The sequence below is a fragment of the Lepidochelys kempii genome, chromosome 16 (genome assembly GCF_965140285.1).
Source record: "Lepidochelys kempii isolate rLepKem1 chromosome 16, rLepKem1.hap1, whole genome shotgun sequence".
NCBI classification, from domain to species: domain Eukaryota; kingdom Metazoa; phylum Chordata; order Testudines; family Cheloniidae; genus Lepidochelys; species Lepidochelys kempii.
In genome coordinates, this window is record NC_136395.1 from 8,701,908 (window position 1) to 8,721,402 (window position 19,495).

General features: G+C 61.4%; 1 protein-coding gene across 3 annotated transcripts in view; it reads left to right on the forward strand.

Moving 5' to 3' along the window:
- ABCA2 (ATP binding cassette subfamily A member 2) overlaps window positions 1-19,495 on the forward strand; it is a 139,962-nt gene that overhangs the window by 56,800 nt on the left and 63,667 nt on the right. For 2 of the 3 annotated variants that reach the window (XM_073313792.2, XM_073313793.2), the window contains exons 2-10: window positions 1,099-1,192; window positions 6,981-7,092; window positions 8,472-8,638; window positions 10,378-10,505; window positions 11,670-11,774; window positions 13,827-14,012; window positions 14,398-14,616; window positions 17,121-17,443; window positions 19,317-19,476. In XM_073313792.2, coding sequence (XP_073169893.1) covers window positions 1,099-1,192; window positions 6,981-7,092; window positions 8,472-8,638; window positions 10,378-10,505; window positions 11,670-11,774; window positions 13,827-14,012; window positions 14,398-14,616; window positions 17,121-17,443; window positions 19,317-19,476 — 1,494 coding nt within the window. The remainder of the gene's footprint in view (window positions 1-1,098; window positions 1,193-6,980; window positions 7,093-8,471; window positions 8,639-10,377; window positions 10,506-11,669; window positions 11,775-13,826; window positions 14,013-14,397; window positions 14,617-17,120; window positions 17,444-19,316; window positions 19,477-19,495) is intronic. The other variant, XM_073313794.2, reaches the window with a different exon arrangement.

Sequence of the window (19,495 nt, forward strand, 5' to 3'; positions counted from 1 at the left end):
CAGCCCCCCTGCTATCCCAGCCCTGTCCCCCACCATCTCTGCTGGTGTCCCTCAATCCTGGCCCACAGCCTCTCTGCTACTCCAGTTCTCGCGGTGGGTGGTGGCAGGTGTTAGGATGCTGATGAATATCCACAGGCACTAGGCTGAGATCCCCCAAATTCATGTCACTTGTGATCCAAGATGGATTTGATGTCTGGTGTCCATCCAGCAGGTGAAAGGCACCTAGGTCCAGATCCTCAAAAGTATTTAGGTACCTAACTCCCATTAGATTCATTATCCTAAATCAGGGCTGGGACCGAGGGGTTCGGAGGGCAAGAGGGGGATCAGGGCTGGGGCAGGGGGTTGGGGTGTGGAGGGGTGGTTCAGGGGTACAGGCTCTGGGTGGCGCTTACCTCAAGCAGCTCCCAGAAGCAGCGGCATGCCCTCTTCCAACTCCTATGTGGAGGCGTGGCCAGGCGGCTCTGCTGCGCACTGCCCCGTCCACAGGCACTACCCTTATTTCTCCCATTGGCCGCAGTTCCCAGCAAATGGGAGCTGCAGGGGCAGCGGCAGCATGCGGAGCGGAGCCCCCTGGCTGCCCCTATGCATAGAAGCCAGAGGTAGGACATGCTGCTGCTTTTGGGAGCCGCTAGGAGCAGCCCCTGACCCTGCTCCCCGGCTGCAGCGCCGGAGCAGGGTGAGCGCCAGACCCCACTCCCAAGCTGGAGCTGGAGGGACGGATTCAAAAGGCTGGTGGGCCCGATGCGGCCCACAGGCCGTAGTTTGCCCACCCCCATCCTAAATACTTCTGAGCCGTGCTGAGCTGCTTGCCTGCATGTGGGTACGCCAGGATGCCCTGGCGTTGAGACGCTTGGCTTGTGTCTCGTCTCCTGCTCCCCAGCTGCTGTTGGTCCAGGGAAGTCAGTGGGTCCCACTGGGAGTGTGCGCACTGGGGAGCGATCTCAGTAAATGGGGGTAACGGAGCAGAGTTGGCTCCCAAGAAACTGAGCAAAAACTGTGCTGATTGGATGGATCCTACAGAAAGTGGGGGGCAGAAAACCTGCCTTGTAGCCCCACCCTGAACCTCATGGTCTCCTGTGCTTTGTGTTTTGTCCTCAGTGGGTGCTGGCCTTTGAGATCTTCATCCCCTTGGTCCTCTTCTTCATCCTCCTGGGGCTGCGACAGAAGAAGCCCACCATCCCCGTGAAGGAAGGTGAGTGTGGGCCGTGGTGATGATGCCAGGATGCTCTGGAGGGCAATGCCCTGCCTTCTAGGGGAGGCGTGTGGGAGAGAAGTGGGGGGGCTGGGAGTGAGACCGGGAAATACCCCCCAGTGACAGCACAGACCCCCCAGCCATCGTCTCCCTCTCAGCCAAGCAGATCCTTCCTTTGGAGAGCCCTCCTGGGGAGGGCTTGGGCACTGGGCAGGGAGGGGGCTCATTGGGAGACCCGGGTGGGGATGAGCCGGGGGTCAGCGTGTGCCGGCCCAGTGGAAGGGTCTGGTGGTCGAGGTGGGCAGTGGCTCCGGGGCCAGAGGCTGCAGGGATCCGGAAGGCGGGATGTTCCTCCTGGAAACCTGTGGTCACCCTGTCAGTGCAGCTGCAGCAGGGGGTGGGGGTGCAGCGCAGAGACAATGGAGCAGAGCAGGGGCATGGGAAAGCGGGTCCCCACTGCTCCTTGGGGCAGCTCACAGCCCCACCCTTCTGGTAACCCACTTCCTTGCAGCCCCCGGCCAATTGGCTATATCCCAGCCCCCTCCCTGCACTGACCTCCTCCGGGGGCACTGAGAGTGTGCCCCACAGGGGCTAGCAAGCTGGAGGGGCCTCTGCCAGCCCATCCCAGCTGCTCCTTGGGCAGACAACCTTGGGCTGAGCGGCATCGTTGTACACTTGGGAAAGCAAGGCAGAGAGCCTGGCATGGGGAGGGTAGCTCCTGGGGGTGAGCCCCTTTCCCCCAGGGCTGCTGGCTGGCTCCCCTCGATCAGGGTGGGTGTCGGATCCCCCCTCCAGCACCACCCGTGCTGCTCGTGGGCTGAGCCTTACTACAAAAAGTAAGCGAACAAAAAGTTCGCTCAGGGGGTGCCAGAGGGACCATGGGGGACCTCATCAGAGTGGGAGGCCCAGAGGCTCTGCTTGCCCTTGGCCACAGCAGGGGCTCGTGGAGGGGCAGAGATACGGGTGCTGGGAGGGGGCCAGCCCCCTCGCTGACTGAGGGTGACTGAATTCCCAGCTGGCCTGCCGGCAGGATCCCCACTCGCCGTCACCCGTCTCCAGCAGTTGGGCATGTGCTAGCTCCTAACTGAATCTGGGGGTGGGGCTGGAAATGAGCAGCCTGGCTGGCTGTGCCTGGAGCTCCCCCCTGCTGCCAGTTCCTGGGCAGCCGGGGCAGCAGCTGAGTGGGGGCGGGGGCATAACGGACAGCCCCCCTCCATAGTAAACTCGAGCGCTGAGACCTCCTGTGGGCCTCCCCCACCCCTCGCCCAGAAGGACAGTCAGAGACCGGCTCAGCTGCATGCAGCACAAGGGGGCCTGGATCCCCCAGATGTCCAAACCACGCACAGGGGAGTGCAGCCTTGGAGAGGAGCCAATAACTCGGGCAGGCCAGGGCAGTGTGGCTGCTCGCACCCTGCCTAGGCTAAGCCAGCTGCTCACTCAGACCATGCAATTCCGGCTAGCTCTTCCCAGGGGCCGAGCTGTTGCCTGGGGCTTCCCTGCCCCCACCTGACTCCAGAGAGCTTTGTAAAGTGGCTGCATTGTCCACTGCTCCAGTTCCCCAGGGCTGGTGCGGCCCCTATGGATAAGAGCTTCCGGGACCCCCTATGGAAAAACAGAGCTCCAGCAGATTCCTCCTTCCCGTGAGAATCCAGGGCTCTCCCCGGGGCTGGCAGGGGATGCCGCGCTGCAAGGCACCAGGGCAGCTCCCCACAGGCTGGGCCACCCCAGCATGACGAGGGTGGAGACTGGCATGCAGGGGCAGGAATTGCCAGCCCAGGTTTTATCATTGTGTTACGGTAGTGTCTAGACTCCCCGAATGCCATTGGGACCCCATTGTGCCAGGCGCTGCACAGACCGAGCGCCCCGTCTGAATAGACAAAGGGGAAACTGAGGTGAAAGTGTCAGACAGCAAGTCAGTGGCAAAACCAAGAACTGAACCTGGGTCCCGATTCCTAGTCTGGTGCCCTATCCACTAGGCTGTGCTGCCTGCCTGGCTCACAGCAGGGCTCCCGCTGGGCCAGCATCTGTTGGCGTGAGCGGCCAGCTCCAGTGGCTTCAGTGGAAGGGGCAGGAGACCCCGCAGGGGGCGGCGATGGAATAACCAGCCCCCCAGGGGAAGTCCTTCCTTGCCCCATTGTCAGGCTGGCAGGTGCCTTGATGCAGGGGTTGGCATCCCTGCCAGGGGAGGAAGCTGGGGGAGAGGGATGGAAGCTGGCAGAAACAGTGGCTGCAGAATGAGGGGCCAGCCAAGAACCCCAGGATGGAAGGTGTGTTCCAGCAGGCTCTGCTCCTCACTATTCCAGAACCCCACCCCATCCAGACCCCCCACCCCACATCCCCAGCAGAGAGCTCAGCCCCGGCTGCTGCCTGGGGAAATGAAGCAGGCTTCGCTAGGGCTTGATGGGGGTTGGGCGGACATGGGAGGAAGAGAGGGATGGGGCAGAGTGGAAGGGGCCCTGGGACACAGCAAAGTGATGCCCTGGCTCCCTGGGAGTGGGGCAGGCCGTGCTGTAGGGTAATGGTGTCTTGAGCCTGTGTTGGCGCTGGCGAGGAGGAGCACCCAGCCAGGCTGTGACTGCCCGTGAGCCGGGGCCCCCATCTTTGACTTGTGCTCTTTGTTTTGTTTTTCTCTCACACACGTTCTCTTTTTCTTTTCCCATCGTCACTCCCCTGTCTGCCTCTCCTCCACTGCCACTGCATGCTCCAGTCTGTAAGTTGTGGGTTGGGGTGGCGCTCCCACTCTCCCCTTTGGCAAAGCATTCTGGGAAATGGCAGCCATGGTGGCCCAGCTTTCTCGGCTGCTTTGACTAACACACATTTACTTAACCTGAGCCTTCACCCCTCCTCCTCCTCCTCCTCCTCCCACCCCCGCGGGGACTGGTGAAGAGGAATCTGCCCAGTGTACCAGAGCCAAAGGCTCTGTTCTGGGTTGTGCCATAGACCCACCATCTTTCCTGGAGTCCCCCAGTGCCATGGTCAGCCCAAGCTTCTGATTCGGCCACAATTCTCATTCCCTGGCTCCACACGTTCCTCTCTGTCGGACCCCATTACATGGCCAGCCCCCTTCCTGAGTTTAACAGCTGCGGAGCTTGGCTGGGTCGAACAGGTTCTGCCCATTGGATCATGGGCTCTGCAGGGGTTAAAGCAGGGACCCAGCTGTGGAGGAGGGGGAGGGTGGGGGAGACTGGTTTCCTCTCCCCCTCCCCTCCATCCCCATTGCATTCCCCCTTGGGGCAAACTGTGCTCTAACCCGGGTAAGAAGCAGCGCACTATCCCTGTCTCTCGCATTTCCTTGTGTGTCTGGGGTGGGGAACTGGAGACCCCTCGCTGGGTTCATCTGCACCGTGACAGTGACTGCCATGGGGGACCTGGTAACCGCATGCTTGTTCCCGAAGTGCAGATAGCCTGGCTCCTACTTGTAGCCTCGGCAGAGCTGACCTGTGCGAGACAGCGTCCTGGGGCTGTGTGCCAGCCTGCTCTGTGCAAGGCTCTGGGACACGGGGAGATGCCACCAACACTGGAAGACTGAACCCCAGCGGAATCAAGCCTGGGGACAATTGTGTTGTAACTGGGACCTCGATAGCATTGCTTTTACAGGGTGGCTGGGCCCTGTGTGCGTGCGGGTGTGTACGTACATGGATAGGTGGGTGGGTGTCTCTCTCTTTCTCTCTCCAAGAGGTAAAATACTTTGATTTTTTTTTTAAACATGTTCCAATGCACTTTGGGCCTGGCCCAGGCTGTTCTGACCCAGTGCAGGCTCATGTGGGTTTAACCCCCAGGGTTGAGTTGGGTTGTTTCAGGTGGGCAGCCAGGGCCCGCTCCCACACAGTGTGCCCATTATTTCCTCTGCAGTGCAAAGCCCCTTTCTGATTCTCCCCTCGGGCTCTCCTGAGCTGCTGTCCGTGGTAGATGACTCTGTCCCTGATCCCCATCACCCCAGCCTGCTGCGGGCTGGTATCCCACCTGCTCCGCTGCTTGGCACCACAGCCTTTCTGCATCCCAGTCTGTCCCGAGGCTCCCGGATCTGTATCCGTGTGTGTCTCTTCACCAGTCCCTGCCTCTCTGCAGTGCCTTCATGAACACAGCCCTTTGTTCAGCCCTAGCTCCACTGTGGAGGTGGGACGAGAGGGGGTGTTTAGAGCCACTCTTGGCTCTAACCACATTAGTGAACAGAAGCCAGGAGTTAAGGTTTCTTATTTAAGCTGAGTGAACCGGTTGCGACGGAGCCCTGTCTCTGCTGATCCAGGCCTGGGTTGGGGACTGGAATAGTTGTGCCAGCCCCACTTCCCACAGCCCCTCCAGTGAGAGTTCGCTGCTGAGTAACTGAGCAGTAGGACAATGTGACGGTCCTGATGAGTGACTGGAGATGGAGGGGACTGGAGGGGATGCTGTCCGACCCCGTCTCCCCACCCCGCCCACCACACAGGGTGACTGCAGCTGGGAGGGGGCTCTCCACCAGACCCCATCTCCCCCCACCACACACCTCAGCTCAGATGGGAGAGGGCTCTCCAGCAAACACTGTCTTCCCCCACCCCAAACCTTGGCACAGAGGGGAGGGGGCTCACTGCCAGGGCCCACCCTGCTCCTTGTGAGCAGAGAGTTGGGATTATTAGCAGCTCTTGGTCGCTAGTCCAGTCCCCTCTGGATCCCTGCCTGATGTCCTCGCCCCTCCGGTGACTCTGCTCCTGCATGCCACTTGCCCCAGCATCCTTGGATGTGGGTGCTTCCATTCCACCTGTGGTCCTGCCCCAGCAGCAGTGGGGTCATGCCGTGGGCATAAGAGCCAAGCCCAGCTGTGTCCCTGGAGGGCTTCCATTGGCTCACCGCCCTCCCCTACCTGGGACACATCAGCTGACACCCAACCGCACTCTGGTTCTGCTATTTTAATTTGGAATATTTGGCTCGTTCTGGGAACAGCGATCGCATGAGACAGGAACCTGGGGAGATGCACTGTCGGGGCTGGGGGATGGCCCAAAGTGGGGAAGGGCTGTGTCTTTGCTAGCCAGGGCTGATGGTGGAGCAAGGTCGCTTGTTAACATCCTCACTCCCCTTCACACGCTCTCATCCCAGGTGTCTCCTCCTCCCTGCCTCGCCATTTCTGCTTCCTAATAAAACGCCCGTGCTTCGCCTCGGCCAGCTGCAGCTTGAGGGAGCCAGGCAGGGGTGCCCCAGGGGCTTGTAGCACCGGCTGCTCTCACCTCTGCCCCATTCACCCTCCACCTTTCTGAAAATCAACCCTACAGCTGAGATTCGCTACTGGGCCAATCAGAGCAGCCGCTGGGTTCTCAGCTTCCCCGGGGGCAAAGGTCAGACATCACCCCCCTGCTTCTTGGGAGCTGGGGGCCTGGGGAGCGCTCAGGGCATCGAGGGGTGGCAGGCCCCTGCAGCTGGGACCCAGGGGGCTTTAAAACTGCTCCGGGGAACTGGAGATGAGCCTAGCGCCCCACGTAGCTGTGGGGCCTGGCCCCGCATGAGAAGGGCCCTGTGGTGGGACCAGCTGCCCCGTGCAGGGGCCTGGTGAGAAAGCAGGACTGGCTCCTGGATGCCGAGGCCGGGGAGACCCACTGGACACCTCACAGAGGCTAGCATGACAGAGTGGGGCTCCATAACCTCTGATCTTTACCCTCTGACCTTCCACTTGGAGATAACATACTAGCCAATAATCGTACTGATCCAACACTCATGCTTCTTTTTGAACTGGGTGTCTGTCTCCCCTGCACCTGTCCCCCACTTCCCTGTCCCCCTGTATCTTTCCTCTCTCTCTTGTACTGTCTCTCTCCCTCTCCAGCTTTCTACACAGCAGCCCCTCTCACCTCGGCTGGGATCCTGCCGGTGATGCAGTCCTTATGCCCCGATGGCCAGAGAGATGAGTTTGGATTCCTGCAGTATTCCAATTCCACGTGAGTCTGTCCCTTGCCTTGATGGCTTGTCTGTTTGCCTTAGGTCCGTTTTGTGAGGAGCGCGTGTGCAAACACACGCACTCTCTCTCGCTCGTGCTGGCTGCTTACTGATTTAAAAGGACGCTGTTTGAAATGGCTGAAGGTGGGTTTCTGTCTAGCTGGGAGAGGAAAGGGTTAAATCACAGGACTGCAACATGGCCTGGGCGAGTCACTTCCCCTCATGTGCCTGTTTCCCCATTTGTAAAGCAAGGCTGATACCCGCTGGCAGGATTATTGAGGTCCTCTTTCTAAGTGACTAGATTCCTAGGCTGACAGCCCTGCAGAAAGGCAGAGTTGTTCATTGGGACTGAAGCACTGATAAAGTTCCATTTATTTTTTACCCTCTGCTGCTCTTTGTTCCCTGGGTGCCCACCTCTCCTCGGAGAAGATGAAAATAGACCCACCGCTTTCAGTTTTTGGCCTGCATACGCCAGCACAGCACTGGGGTTAGTGCTTGAATCCAGGCGCGTTCCTGGCCCATGAGAGCCTTCGCTTTTGGGTTGGATCAGTTTTGAGTTGTGAACTGCCCTCCGTTCACCATCCTCCGGTTTTCGTTTGTCCAGGAGCCTGGGAATACAGTGGGGAGGGGACCCTCTCGCCATGTGCCCGATTCGTGCTGGGCGATTGACAAGGGGAAGAGCCAGTTCTGGGTAGACGTGTCCTTTCTGAGCTGCTCCCAGCAGGATGAAATCGCTCCCTCCCTTTGGGATCTGCTGCAGCTGAGCGATAGCTCCCTGGACGCTGCTATGGCTCTTGCCTGCCTCCATTCATTTCCTTGGCCAGAATTCCCCAGTGCCCACCTTCCCCAAATCAGACAGGACCATGCCCCCTGCTTGAACCTCTCATCAGTGCTGCTTGGCTGGCTTGGCCTTCCGCTGGGAGCAAGAAGGAGTGTTGTTGCTCTGGGAGGGCTGGCGGGTGGTCTGGGGGAGCAGGCGGGCCTCCAGCGAGTAGTGCTGGAGTGCTGAGTGTTGCTCGCAGGCCCACGTGGGCCCGTGGCAGCTGGCTGGCTTCCCTTGCTGACTCAGGGGCTTGGCTGAATTCGAGATGAGCTCTGCTGCCCAGCAAGTCTCAGCCCCACAGTGTCCGGCAGGGACAGGGTGGAGGGGGTAGCTGTGTGCCTGGGGGTGTGCAGGGAGGCTGGCCCCTTGCGGGGAGGAGGGATCTCCCCTGAGGACACACATGCTCCACCAGTGACCCTCACCCTGGCAGCCCATTTGCATTCCTCCCCACTAGTCGTCAGCCTGGCCAGTGCCTGGCAGAGGCCCTGCCCCCCACGTACCCCCTCTCACAGCCCATCCTTGGTCGTGCTAAGGCCCCTCCTCTCCGCTCTCCCCCAGCGTGACCCAGCTCCTGGAGCGGCTCAATGAGGTGGTGGAAGAGAGCAACCTGTTTGATCCGCAGCACCCTGGGCTGGAGGAGGAACTGGAGTCCCTGCGGCGGCAGCTGGAGTCCCTCAGCAAGAGCGAGCCCAGCTCCATGGAGACCCACTTCGACAGCCGGGCAGGTAGGGCCAAGGCTGTGGGCCGAACCCATGCCCACGGCCCCGTGGGAGCTGGCTGGGGTGTGGCAGGGCCGGGGGTCAGGCCCAGGCAGGGATCTGGCAGCGGGAGCTGGGTGAACCCGGGAAAGAGCAGCATTGCCATTTGCAGAGCCGTCACGCGGGTGGCCCCGCAGCACGGGGTCCAGGCCCCTGTGCGGGTGGCTCGGAGCCTCCCCGCAGCTCAGGGTGTCGGAGCCAGGGCCCATTTCTGCAGCGCTGTCATTGCATCCTGGTGTGGGGAGCTGCCTACAGTTTTGGGGCGGGACAGGGATGCAGCCATCTCTGGATCGTTTTGTGTCTCCTGGTCTTGGGTGTGAGCAGGGAGGGCTGGGTGTGTGTGTGTGTGGGGGGGAGCCCCATTCTGTCAGCCGCACTGCCAGGGTCCCTTGGCCGCTGCCGACCTGAGAGGTGGCTCCAACACTTGGGCTTCTCCCATTGTGCTCCCTGGGGCCTGGTTGTGGATCCTGGAGCCTGAGCGAGAGCTTGAGGGGCTGTAGTGGTGGCAGCAAAGCCCTGGGACAGGGTCCGCCTAGCTGATTGTCACGTGCCCCCAGCGGGTCTGGAAGGGTGACCTTTAAAACTATGGGGCAAATTGGGGCCTGGCTGGTGTTTCGCCAGGCCTTGAACACTGGCAGTTAACGTGCTGGCATCCACTCCTTCCCGCCCCACATCCGGACCAGGGGCACTTCTCCCTGAGACCTGTTTGACTGACCCAGTGCCACTCCCCTCAGGAGCCTTCCCCAGGACAGTCTGGCCCCTTGGGCTGGGCAAACCACGGGCAGCTAAACATCCTCTCGCAGATCAGCCTCTGTCCCAACAGTGGCGTCCCGGCTGCTGGCTTCTCATGCGGGGCTGTCACAGCTGCTGTCGAGGAGACACGACTCGTTCTTCGTGCCCGGGGGCTGGTCACATAAGCCACATGGAGTTGTGTCTGTGTCCCTCGCTCATGCAGAGTTAGACGGGCCAAGGGTTCACTGCAGTGCCCGTGGCTCTTACCCTCCTTGCGGCCGTTCCAGGGAATGTTTCACTTGCACAGAGCAAAGGAAAGGGGAACTGAGGATCCTTGTCTGAACAAAGCATCTTGGAGGCACTTCCCTGTGTGAGAGCCTCCCTGTGGGAGTGACTAGCACTGCTGCGCTGTACCCAGCTCTGGCCCTGGTTCCCAGGTCCCTGAGGCTTTGCTGCCTGCTCTGGGCCTGCCCAGGCCAGGAGAACAAGGTGAGCTTAGCCCATGCATTGGCTAACAAGATGTAAAACAGCACCAACTGCAGGCAAAGATGACGGCGTTTACATTGGGATTGTTATTTATTAGGTGTATTACGGTAGAGCCGAGGAGTCCCAGCCATGGACCAGGACCCCATTGTGCTGGGCGCTGTGCGGACACAGAGCAGAGAGACCGGCCATGCCCTGTCAGCTGGCATGGTCAATCCTAAAGGGACACCTAGGACTGGCCATGATCAGTGATTACCTTTTGAAAGGGGTAAAGACTAGGTGGGGGTTCAAAACCTGCTAGCAAGCACATCTTAGAGCCCTACCAGCTCTCTTGGCGTGCCCAGTGCGACCGGCTCTCAGGATTCAGCTCGGATGGGCCCAAGCATGAAATCTCCCCCGCACATCTGAGCAGTGCCCAGCCCCGGCCCACATGTTCGGTGGAGGGCAGCACAAGCCTCTAACGTCACGGTGTTTCTCTTGCTTCCCACCAGCGTCTCGCTTCACACTGGGCTCCGCAGTGAAGGACCAGAGGGAACTTCATCGCTTCCTCACTCGGAACCTCTCCCTGCCCAACGAGACGGCCCAGCTGCTGCTCAGCTCCAACATCAACCTCAAAGAGGTAAGTGCCTGCCCGGGGAACCCCTCTCTGAGAAGCACAGCCACACGGTCATGGGGCTGGAGGGCATGAAAGGCCGGAAGGCTTGATCCTGCCAGGTGCTGAGTACCCACACCTGCCTGCCGACGGGAGTTGCACTGGATCAGTCAGGCTCAGGCCTCCTCTCTGTCAGATGCTATACAATATCTGTGGTGGGCACACAGCACCCATCTAGCCAATCGATGGGCTTGGGCACCAGGGACGGGCAGGGGTTACGCAGTGTGATCCCTGGGCTAGGACAGTGATACATCGTGCTTTCCCTTGCTTTCGGACCCCAGGCAAGGGTGAGGGAGCATAGCGAAGGCTAAGATCTTGTGGCAGATCATGGTGGTCACGTAATTTGTGAATTTGAATCAAGTCCATGAGAGCTTGGAAGTGGCTGGAAAGCCACATTTGAGTAGCTCCCAAACCGGGTGGCACTGCGAGCTGGCGCACAGGGTCCCAACGCCACTCCGGTTTGGGAGCTGAATTGGTCTCGCTGTGGTGCAGTGGCTTGTTCTCAGGCAGTCGGAGTCACAGAAACTCCTTGGCTTCTTCCTGAGCCTTGCTCCCTGGCTTCCCCCTCTGCTGCCTTGTGACTCACCTCTCCTTCATAGCCACAGGCTGAGACCTCCTGCCTTGGGGGCACTGGGGCAGCGGAGCTCTGTCCGTGCCAACCAGATTAGCCAGACAGGGGAAGGGCATGCCCCAGGAATGAGCCCAGGGCTGGGAATCCAAGAGGTGTAGGCGAAGGGCTGGTTCTGCAGCAGCAGTGGAGAGGGCTCCCAGTAGCCAGCCCCCCTGCCCAGTACCGGCCAGAGCTTCACTCAGCGATTCCTGCATCCAGCCCAGCAATGTCAGGCTGAGCTAGGCCAGGAGACACCTCGGCTTGGTTTACAGATGTCCGACAACAGGCTCCTCCTCATGCTCAGGCCAGTCGTTCTGATGGTTACCTACCCTCCCTGTTACAGACGCCCTTCTAATTTCTAGTCTGAGTTTGCATCGCTTCAGCTTCCAGCCACTGGCTCTCGTTCTACCTTGGCCTGGTGGGTTAGACCCCCTCCTCCCCCCCCCCCGGGTCTCAGTAATCTCCTCCCGCGGCCGTCCCTGCAGACGGTGATGGTCTCTCTGCACGCTCTCCCCTTGCAGGTATATCGCCTGTTTTTCGGCTCCGCGCCCGCCTCGGTGGACAATGCCCACGAGAGAGAGCCCTGGGACCGGTTCAGTGCTGGGGAAAAGATTCTCCAGCTGGAGGTGAGGAGAGAGGTGGGGGGGGGGGTGGGGGGAATGCATGAGAGGGCTTGAGCTGGGGCACGCTGTCTGAGGAGATCCTGACACTGGAGTCGGGGGGATGGCCGGAGCAGAGGAAGGTTAATGGGGGCAGCAGAACATCTGGGACCTCGCGGGCCCAGGAGTGCTGGATCGGCCATTTATCGCCCCGTGCTCACCAAATGGGCAGCTCTCCAGCCCAAGACACCTCTTGCTGCGTGGCTCTGCTGCCTGCCTGGGTCTCCTGCCAGTCCCCTGCTTCTGTCCCTACGCTGGGAGCCAGGACACTGCAGGGAGGCTGGGCCAGCCCTTATTTCAGCTCTGGAAGGGACTCCCAGAGGCACTAAAACCTGGGGAAAACAAAATCCACCAAAACAAATGCTAGCCCCCCGCATGCCCTGCTTGGCTGTGGGTCTCGGAAAGGAAACAGGTGAGACTGTCTGACTCGTGTCACTCATGAGCGCGGAGAGTCCCCTGCCCTGCTCTTGTCTGAGGGGCCAGGGAGAAGGCTGCGTGATGGCAGGGGAAGCAGGAAGAGGGCTGGACGCATGGTGGGGCTGGAGAGGGACAGGAAGTGGCCTGGCTGCGTGACAGTGTGGCTGGGTGTGGGGGAAGGCTGTGTGGTGGTGTGACGGGGGGGACGGGCTGCCTTGCGGTTGGGAGGGAAGAGGGCAGGCTGCGTGGTGCTGGAGCTCGGGGGAGAAGAGGGCTGACTTGGTGGGGCGGGAAGAGGGTTGGCTGTGTGGCGGTGTGGCAGCTGGGGGTGAGGAGAGGGCTGGCTGTGGTGGCGGGAGGATGAGGGCTGGCTGCCAGGGGTGGGAAGAGGGCTGGCTGTGGGGGGGAGGGGGGAGAAGGGGGAAGAGGGCTGGCTGCGGGGGGGTGCAGCGGCTGGGGGTAAGGCTACGTGGTGGCTAGGGCTTGCTTGGCAGTACTGTCTCCCTACCCGCCCCACACCAGCACTGTTCCTTTCCTGATTATCACAGTCCCCAGGTAGCTGCAGCCCAGAGCAGGTCCCTGCAGCACCCACCCCTCTGCTTTGCAAAGGGCACTGGGCATCCTTCAGTACAGGGGCCGGGATTGGGGTACCCCATTGCCCTGCCCTCAGTGCAGTTGTGTGCAGCAGGGCAGTGGGATGGGGGATGGCTACGGAGCCTTTCCCACTGGCCCCATTCCAGTCCGGTCCAGGCTCTCTTTCAGTCACTGCTACCCCCAGGCAGCCTGTGTTGGAGGGCTCGCTCGTCCCAATTAGGCCCGAGCCCACGCTGCTGGGACCAGGACTCTTCTCCTTCCCCTCCCCCCCAAGAGAATGGCTGCCCCAGAGGCTCTCACAGGCAGGGGCTCTTACCTGGATACAGTTGGGGAAGACGGAGGTGCCTGGGCCCATTGGACAGATCCCCCCACCCCCCCCGCCAGGCACTCCTGACTGTTCCCTCCCCGCCTTCAGCCGATGCTCCCAGTCCACGAGGATGTCTCCTTCCCCATCAGCCCCTGCGGACTTATCCATGCCACCACGTCACATCACCCTCTCCCTAAATCCCCATCCCGTCTCCCCTCCGTTAGCCCCTAGCTCTCCCTGCACCCCATCGCTCTTTTACATCTTTCCCCTCGGACCCAGGCCCTCTCCTTCCATCGAATGATGCCATATGCCCCACCCTATCCCTGTCCCCAGACTCCTCTGGCATCCCCTACCCCTGAAGGTCTCCAGGGCCCGTTCCCTGCAATCTCCCCTTCTCTGTGCCCCCAAGGCCCCCTGGGTCATGTCCCCCTTTCCATCCTTCTCCAAGCTCTCGTTTTACCTGCCCCAGTGGTCCCCCTTCCCCTGTCTCTCCTGAGGTCCCTTTGTCCCACACCTGCTGCTGGCCAGGCCTCGAGGCTGAGGGAGCGAAGATGCTGCTGTTCTTCTCTGGCCAGCTAGAAGTTTGGGGAACATGTGGGCCTCTTGTTAGTGCCCCACGGGGCCTTCTTCATTCCACACCCTGCCAGGGATCTCACCTCCTGCCCCAGTCCCCTCACCTCCTCTCCCCCTGTCGGTTCCAGGAGAGCCTCCTGGGCGGGTGGAGAAACTTGGAAGACGGGCTGATCCACAGGGCCCTGCGCGACCCCAAGAGATCCACCCACAGGCAGGCCCTGCTGCACCTCCTGTCCCAGGCCCTGGGTCTGGCCGGTGCCCCCTCCGAGGCCTCTGCTTCCTACAGCCCCCAGGCCTTTGTGAAGGAGATGGAGGTGAGGGGCTGCGAGCGGTTTTTGGGGGCAGACTCTGGTGTGATGGCTGTGTGTATTCCCTAGACCCCACGCTGGAGGGGACTCACCCCCTCCGGCTGGGACTCCTGCCCCCAGAGTGTCTCTGGCTGGGATTCCCCACTGCTCCCTGCTGGCCTATGGGGCTCTCTGGCTGGAGTCTCCATCCTTCCCATGTGAAGGACATGCCCAGAGTCCGAGCAGAGCTGGGAACAGATCCCTGCCTGGCACTGTGCCCTGCTGCCTGGGCAGGAGGGGAAAGCGAGGGGCTGCTCAGAATACAAGGATCCCCCTGCTTTTTGGAAGAGTCTGGCTGTCCCAGCCCAAGCCATCCCAGGCAGCGAGTGACAGCATGTCCTCTCTCCCACAGAGCATCCTCTTCACGCCATCGGTGCTGGAGCACCTGACCTGTGACCAGGATCAGGAGGAACTGAAGCAGATCCTGACTGTCCCTGAGAGCCGGCAGACCTGGCTGCAGGCCTACCGGGCCACCGTCTGCAACGGGAGCACCAGCATCCGCCGGGAGCACTTCACACAGCTGGGCATGGAGCTCAAGGAGCAGCTGGACGTGCACGAAGTCGTCAGCAGGGTAAGTGGCACCTCTGCCTGGTGGAGGGGGGAGAGTGTCTGCGGCTGCCCTGCTCTGACACCTGGGCCTGCCCTGCTGGCGGGGGAAGCTGGGTACGTGCCTTGCCCTCTGCCAATCTGCTCCCACCTTGCCAGAAGATGGCATAAGGATTCAGAGCCCTCCATCCAGGGACGTGATCTACTGGGCTCAAGTCATCAGCTCCATGAACTTGCAGCCCCCAGGCATCAGCTGTCCTGGCCAGGTCACAGGTAGTGCTTGTTCCAGCTGATCTCCCTCTTGCCAGCTGGCACTCAGTCACCAGTTCCTGGATCCACCCTCCGCCCGCGCCCGCTCAGCCGGGTGGGCTTTGAGTGTGCCTGCTAAGCCAGCATATATGGGTGGGTTCAGACCTCGGGGGCAGAGCATTCTGCAGGCCAGGGTCCCCTGTGGATGGCACTCCACCACCAGCCCCAGCCCCCTGGATAAGGAGGGATCATTGAGCTGTCGGCAAACACTGCTGAGACTCCTATTGCAAAGTCAGAGGCTTAGGGGCCCTGTGCTCTACACCCCAGACCTCCCTCCCCCCAGCTCCCCTCCTCTGCCCCCCCAAGCCAAGGTAGCTCTTGCTGTTCCTGGCCCACCTCCCTCCTGCCTGGCTTTGCCCTCCCCAGTCTGATATTTCATAGATTCATAGATATTAAGGTCAGAAGGGACCATTATGATCATCTAGTCTGACCTCCCGCACAATGCAGGCCACAGAATCTCACCCACCCATTCCTGTGATCAATAGCTCAGACATAGGTGAGTGGTTTAAGTCCTCAAATCATGGTTTACCGCTTCACTTGTACCATGGTTTACCGCTTCACTTGTACCTCCTGCCTCTAGGGCGGAGTTTGCAAAGGGCCCATTCATCCTTTGCCCCAGCTGCTTGGCCTCTGCCTGCCCCAGTGCTCACCATGTGCAGACGCAGAGCTGTTCTGTTGGTCGGGGTTGGTTTGCTGGGGTGTCTCGGATCTCTCCTGAACGTAGTGCAGCCACTGCCCTCCTGGCTCCCGGATCTTAGCCAGTTCAGGGAATGGGGCCATGCCTAGGGGATGTTGTCCCTGTCCCATAGACCAGCCCCCTTTATTTGCAAGGGAATCCACTCTCCTTCTCTTTCAGCTGTCCCAGAGCCCTGGTCCATCTCTCCAAGCCATTCCCTCGCTCCCGGGGGGCTTCAGGGTCCTGGGAGGAGATAGTGACTGGAGAGCATTGTCACTTCCACTCTTGGGCATGGCGAGGACTTAGCAGAGCTCCGTCCCACAAGCACCATCACTCGATATCCCTGGGAACAGCCCCACTTGTGGGCATGCGCTCCATGAGTATTCCAGGCACCTGTCCCAGGCCCTGGCCACCAGTGCAGCTGAGGGGTGCAGCTCTCCCCATGTGGCGTGCTCAGTGCTGACTTGCTTTCTGGCATCAGTGAGGGCAGGAATTGCACCCAGGAGTCTCCAGTCCCAGGTGCCATGGGGTCCCTAGGGAGGGGATGGCTGGGGCACTTAACATTATTCAGTTTATTCACCTCTGTTATGTGTGGCTTCTTCCAATTCCGGCTCACTTGGGAGAGCTGCTGGAGCAAGGGAACCAGTGCTGACATGCCCTTGCAGCAGGGCCTGGGCACAGTGAATGTGCCAGAGAGGCGAATAGAATCCCACCGGGTGCTTACCGAGCCTTTCCTAGAAAAACGGCAGAGCCCTACTCAGGGTGCCTGGGTGCAGGGAGCCCAGCTGCTCCACAGACCCACATCCTCTTGCTGAACAGGGTCATTGCACAGTGCCTGCTGTGTTAATTACACTGGCTACTGTCTCTGCCTGTCAGCAGCGGGCCCCCGTTGGCTTTAGGGGATGCAGCAAATGGCCTGGCCCGTACAGTGAGCCTGCCACCTGGAGTGAGGCACCTTGCCATGTGAAGTCGGGCCATGGAGGCTTGGCAGGTGTCGGTCACCTTGGGCATGAGCCTGAGGCTTCCTGGTGTTTTCCTACAGCTGCTTATGCCCGTTGCGAATGCACAAGGCCACTGTGATGTGTTTCCATAGAGCTCCCCTGACGCACAGCGCAAGGGGAATGGGGCGTCTCAGGGCAAAGGGAATGGGCCACTGGCTTGCAGATGGTTGCAGATAAATGGGACCCTTCCGTGTGACAAGTAGCCCACTCTGGGGGGTGCTGGAGGGAGCAGATGAGGGGCAGTAGGTGGAGGCTGTGGGAGGAGGAGGTGTGAGGCCAGGCAGAGTGCTGACGGAGTTGAATGTAGGAAGCCAGTGACAGCGTGGGAGGCTGGATGGATGGGGGTCCAGGGCTGTGGGGACAGCAGCCCAGGCTCTGGGAAGCACAGCCTGTATCTGTGATGGACCACGTGTATTTCAAGCCAGGAGGGCATTTCCTTGGCTCTCTCCTGACTGGACTCCTTGGCCCTGGTAACTGCTGGGAGAGCAGGACCCATGGGCACCCAGCGCTGCTGCTGAACCTCTCCCGCCCTTGGCTTTGCAGCTCAAGCTGGATGAGGTGAACAGCACAGCGGCCCAGCACCGGCTTCACGCCCTCCTGGAGGACCTGGTGGAGATGGAGAAGGTTCTGAAGGACGTGGACATCCTCTCGGCTCTGGCCAAGCTGCTGCCCCAGGGCGCCTGTACCAGCAAAGCACCCCCACCCGCCACCAACAGCACCAGCTGGGGTGGCAACTTCACCGCCGGCGCCAACTCCACCACGGAGGAGGGCGACAGGGAGCCCGTGGGAGAGAACCCCCAGGGCCAGTGCTCAGCCTTCGTGCAGCTCTGGGCAGGACTGCAGCCCATCCTGTGCGGGAACAACCGGTAGGAGCTGCCAGGCGGGTGCCCCTGTCCCTGGGATGAGGGGAGCAAGGGAGCCCGGGGCTGCAGTAACTGAGGACACAGGGTAGGAGCAAGGTCCCTTGGCAGAGACGGCCCAGGGGTGGGGGTGGCATGAGTGGGATCACGGGGAAGCTGCAGGTTAAGACCAAGCTCCGTTATCAGGGCAGGGAGGGGTGGGAAACTCCTCCTTTGGGAAGAGAGAGCAGGGGTCAGTGCACTAGGCCCAGATGGTCCATTTCCACCCCCCTGTGCCTGCAGCTGGCTTGGGCCCAGACACAGGGAGGTAGCCTAGGCCATGGTAGCAGGGCTGCTTTGGGAGCTGGCCAGCCGGAGAGGCCAGGTCAGCCCGGGCCTCAGAGCTGGCACCCCCTCTCCCTGGCAGGGCGCCCTCCCACCACGGAGCGCAGTTGGTGAGCAAGGCCGCGTGGGGAAAGCCAGGCCGGCTGCTGCCCATGCCAGGGGTAGAGAAAGGGCATCCATCCCCAGAGCTCTCCATCCAGCCCTTCCCTGCAGCACTCCCATCCCCCACACGAGTCCGTGTGCGTGATGCCGGCTGTTGCCCGAGTGGGTCTGCACATCCTGCCCACGTGTCCTTGGCTGTGGGAGGGTTTCCAGGCTGCCACGGCACAGCTCGCACTGCACCAATCCCATGGCGTCTCCCTGACTCACCAGCGTATGAGTCGGTGTGAAACCGTGCTTGGGCCCCTCGTGCACTGGCCCCTGCACAGCATGGAACGTGCAGGGGTCAGCAAAGGGAGTGCCCCCGAGAGCGGGGCGGGGCGGGGCAGGACCAGTTTGCCCAGGGGCGGAGCAGGTTGGTGTAGCTGCCCTGAGGGGCGCAGGAGATGACCGTGGAGTATCACTGGTCGGGTAGGGGAGCGGTCCAGACAGGGCTCGGTACCAGGCCTCGCCTTGTGCTGCTGTGGGACCCAGCAGCGGATTAATGATTTTGCCGCCCCAGGCCCTGAAATAATTGCCGCCCCCCCCGCCGGCGGCAGCCCCCTGCCCCAGCTCACCTCCGCTCCGCCTCCGCCTCCTCCCCTCTCCCCGCTCCCTGCCAGGGCTTGTGCGCGAAACAGCTTCTCGCGGCTTGGGGGGGAAGGGGGGAACGCGGCACGCTCAGGGAGGAGGCAGGGCCGGGGCGGGGATTTGGGGAAGGGGACCAATAGAGGCAGGGAGGGGGTGGAGTTGGGGCGGGGACTTTGGGGAAGGGGTTGGCATGGGGGCGGGGAAGGGGTGGAGCTGGGGCGGCGCCAGGGGCGGGGAGGCATGAGCACCCGCCGGTGCCGGGGGAAGTTGGTGCCTCTGGCTGCTCTTACAGATTTGCCACCCCTGCAAATTTGCTGCCCTAGGCCTAAGCCTTGTTGGCCTAGGCCTGAATACGCCGCGGGTGGGACCCCCAGGCATGTGCCAGGACTGGAATGCTTGGCAGGGTCCTTGCCAGGTCCCCCCACGATGTACACATGGGGCAGTGGGTTTCGTGAGCGCCCTGTACGCAACGGCACCTACTCTCCAGAGGGACCTCGAGCTGCAGATCCAGTTGCCCCACAGAGCGGGGGCCTCTGCCTTGGCGGGTGGGGGCGCTGGGGTGACTGAAACGCCGCCTCCTTCTGCAGCCTGGCTGGCTGTCAGAGCCCTCCATGACACGGAGGGTGGAGGAAGGCTCCTCATGCCAGGTATTCGCTGAGGGTGCGGGCTCCCTGCCATGACCCTGCTGCTGGCACGTTCCCCTTTGCTGCGGGGTTGAAGTTCTGGTCCCCAAGGTGCATTGGCAGCGCCTTGCGCGGCTCCCCCGTTGGGCCTCAGGGACGGCCCCTCTGGCCCCAGGACTGACCCGGCGTGGTTCCCTTTCCAGCACCATCGAGCCTGAGGCCCTGAAGCAGGGCAACATGAGCTCCTTGGGCTTCACCAGCAAGGAGCAGCGTAACCTGGGGCTGCTGGTGCACCTCATGACCAGCAATCCCAAGATCCTTTACTCGCCCGTCGGGACGGAAGTGGACAAGGTCATCCTGAAGGTGAGGGTGCTGGCCGGCC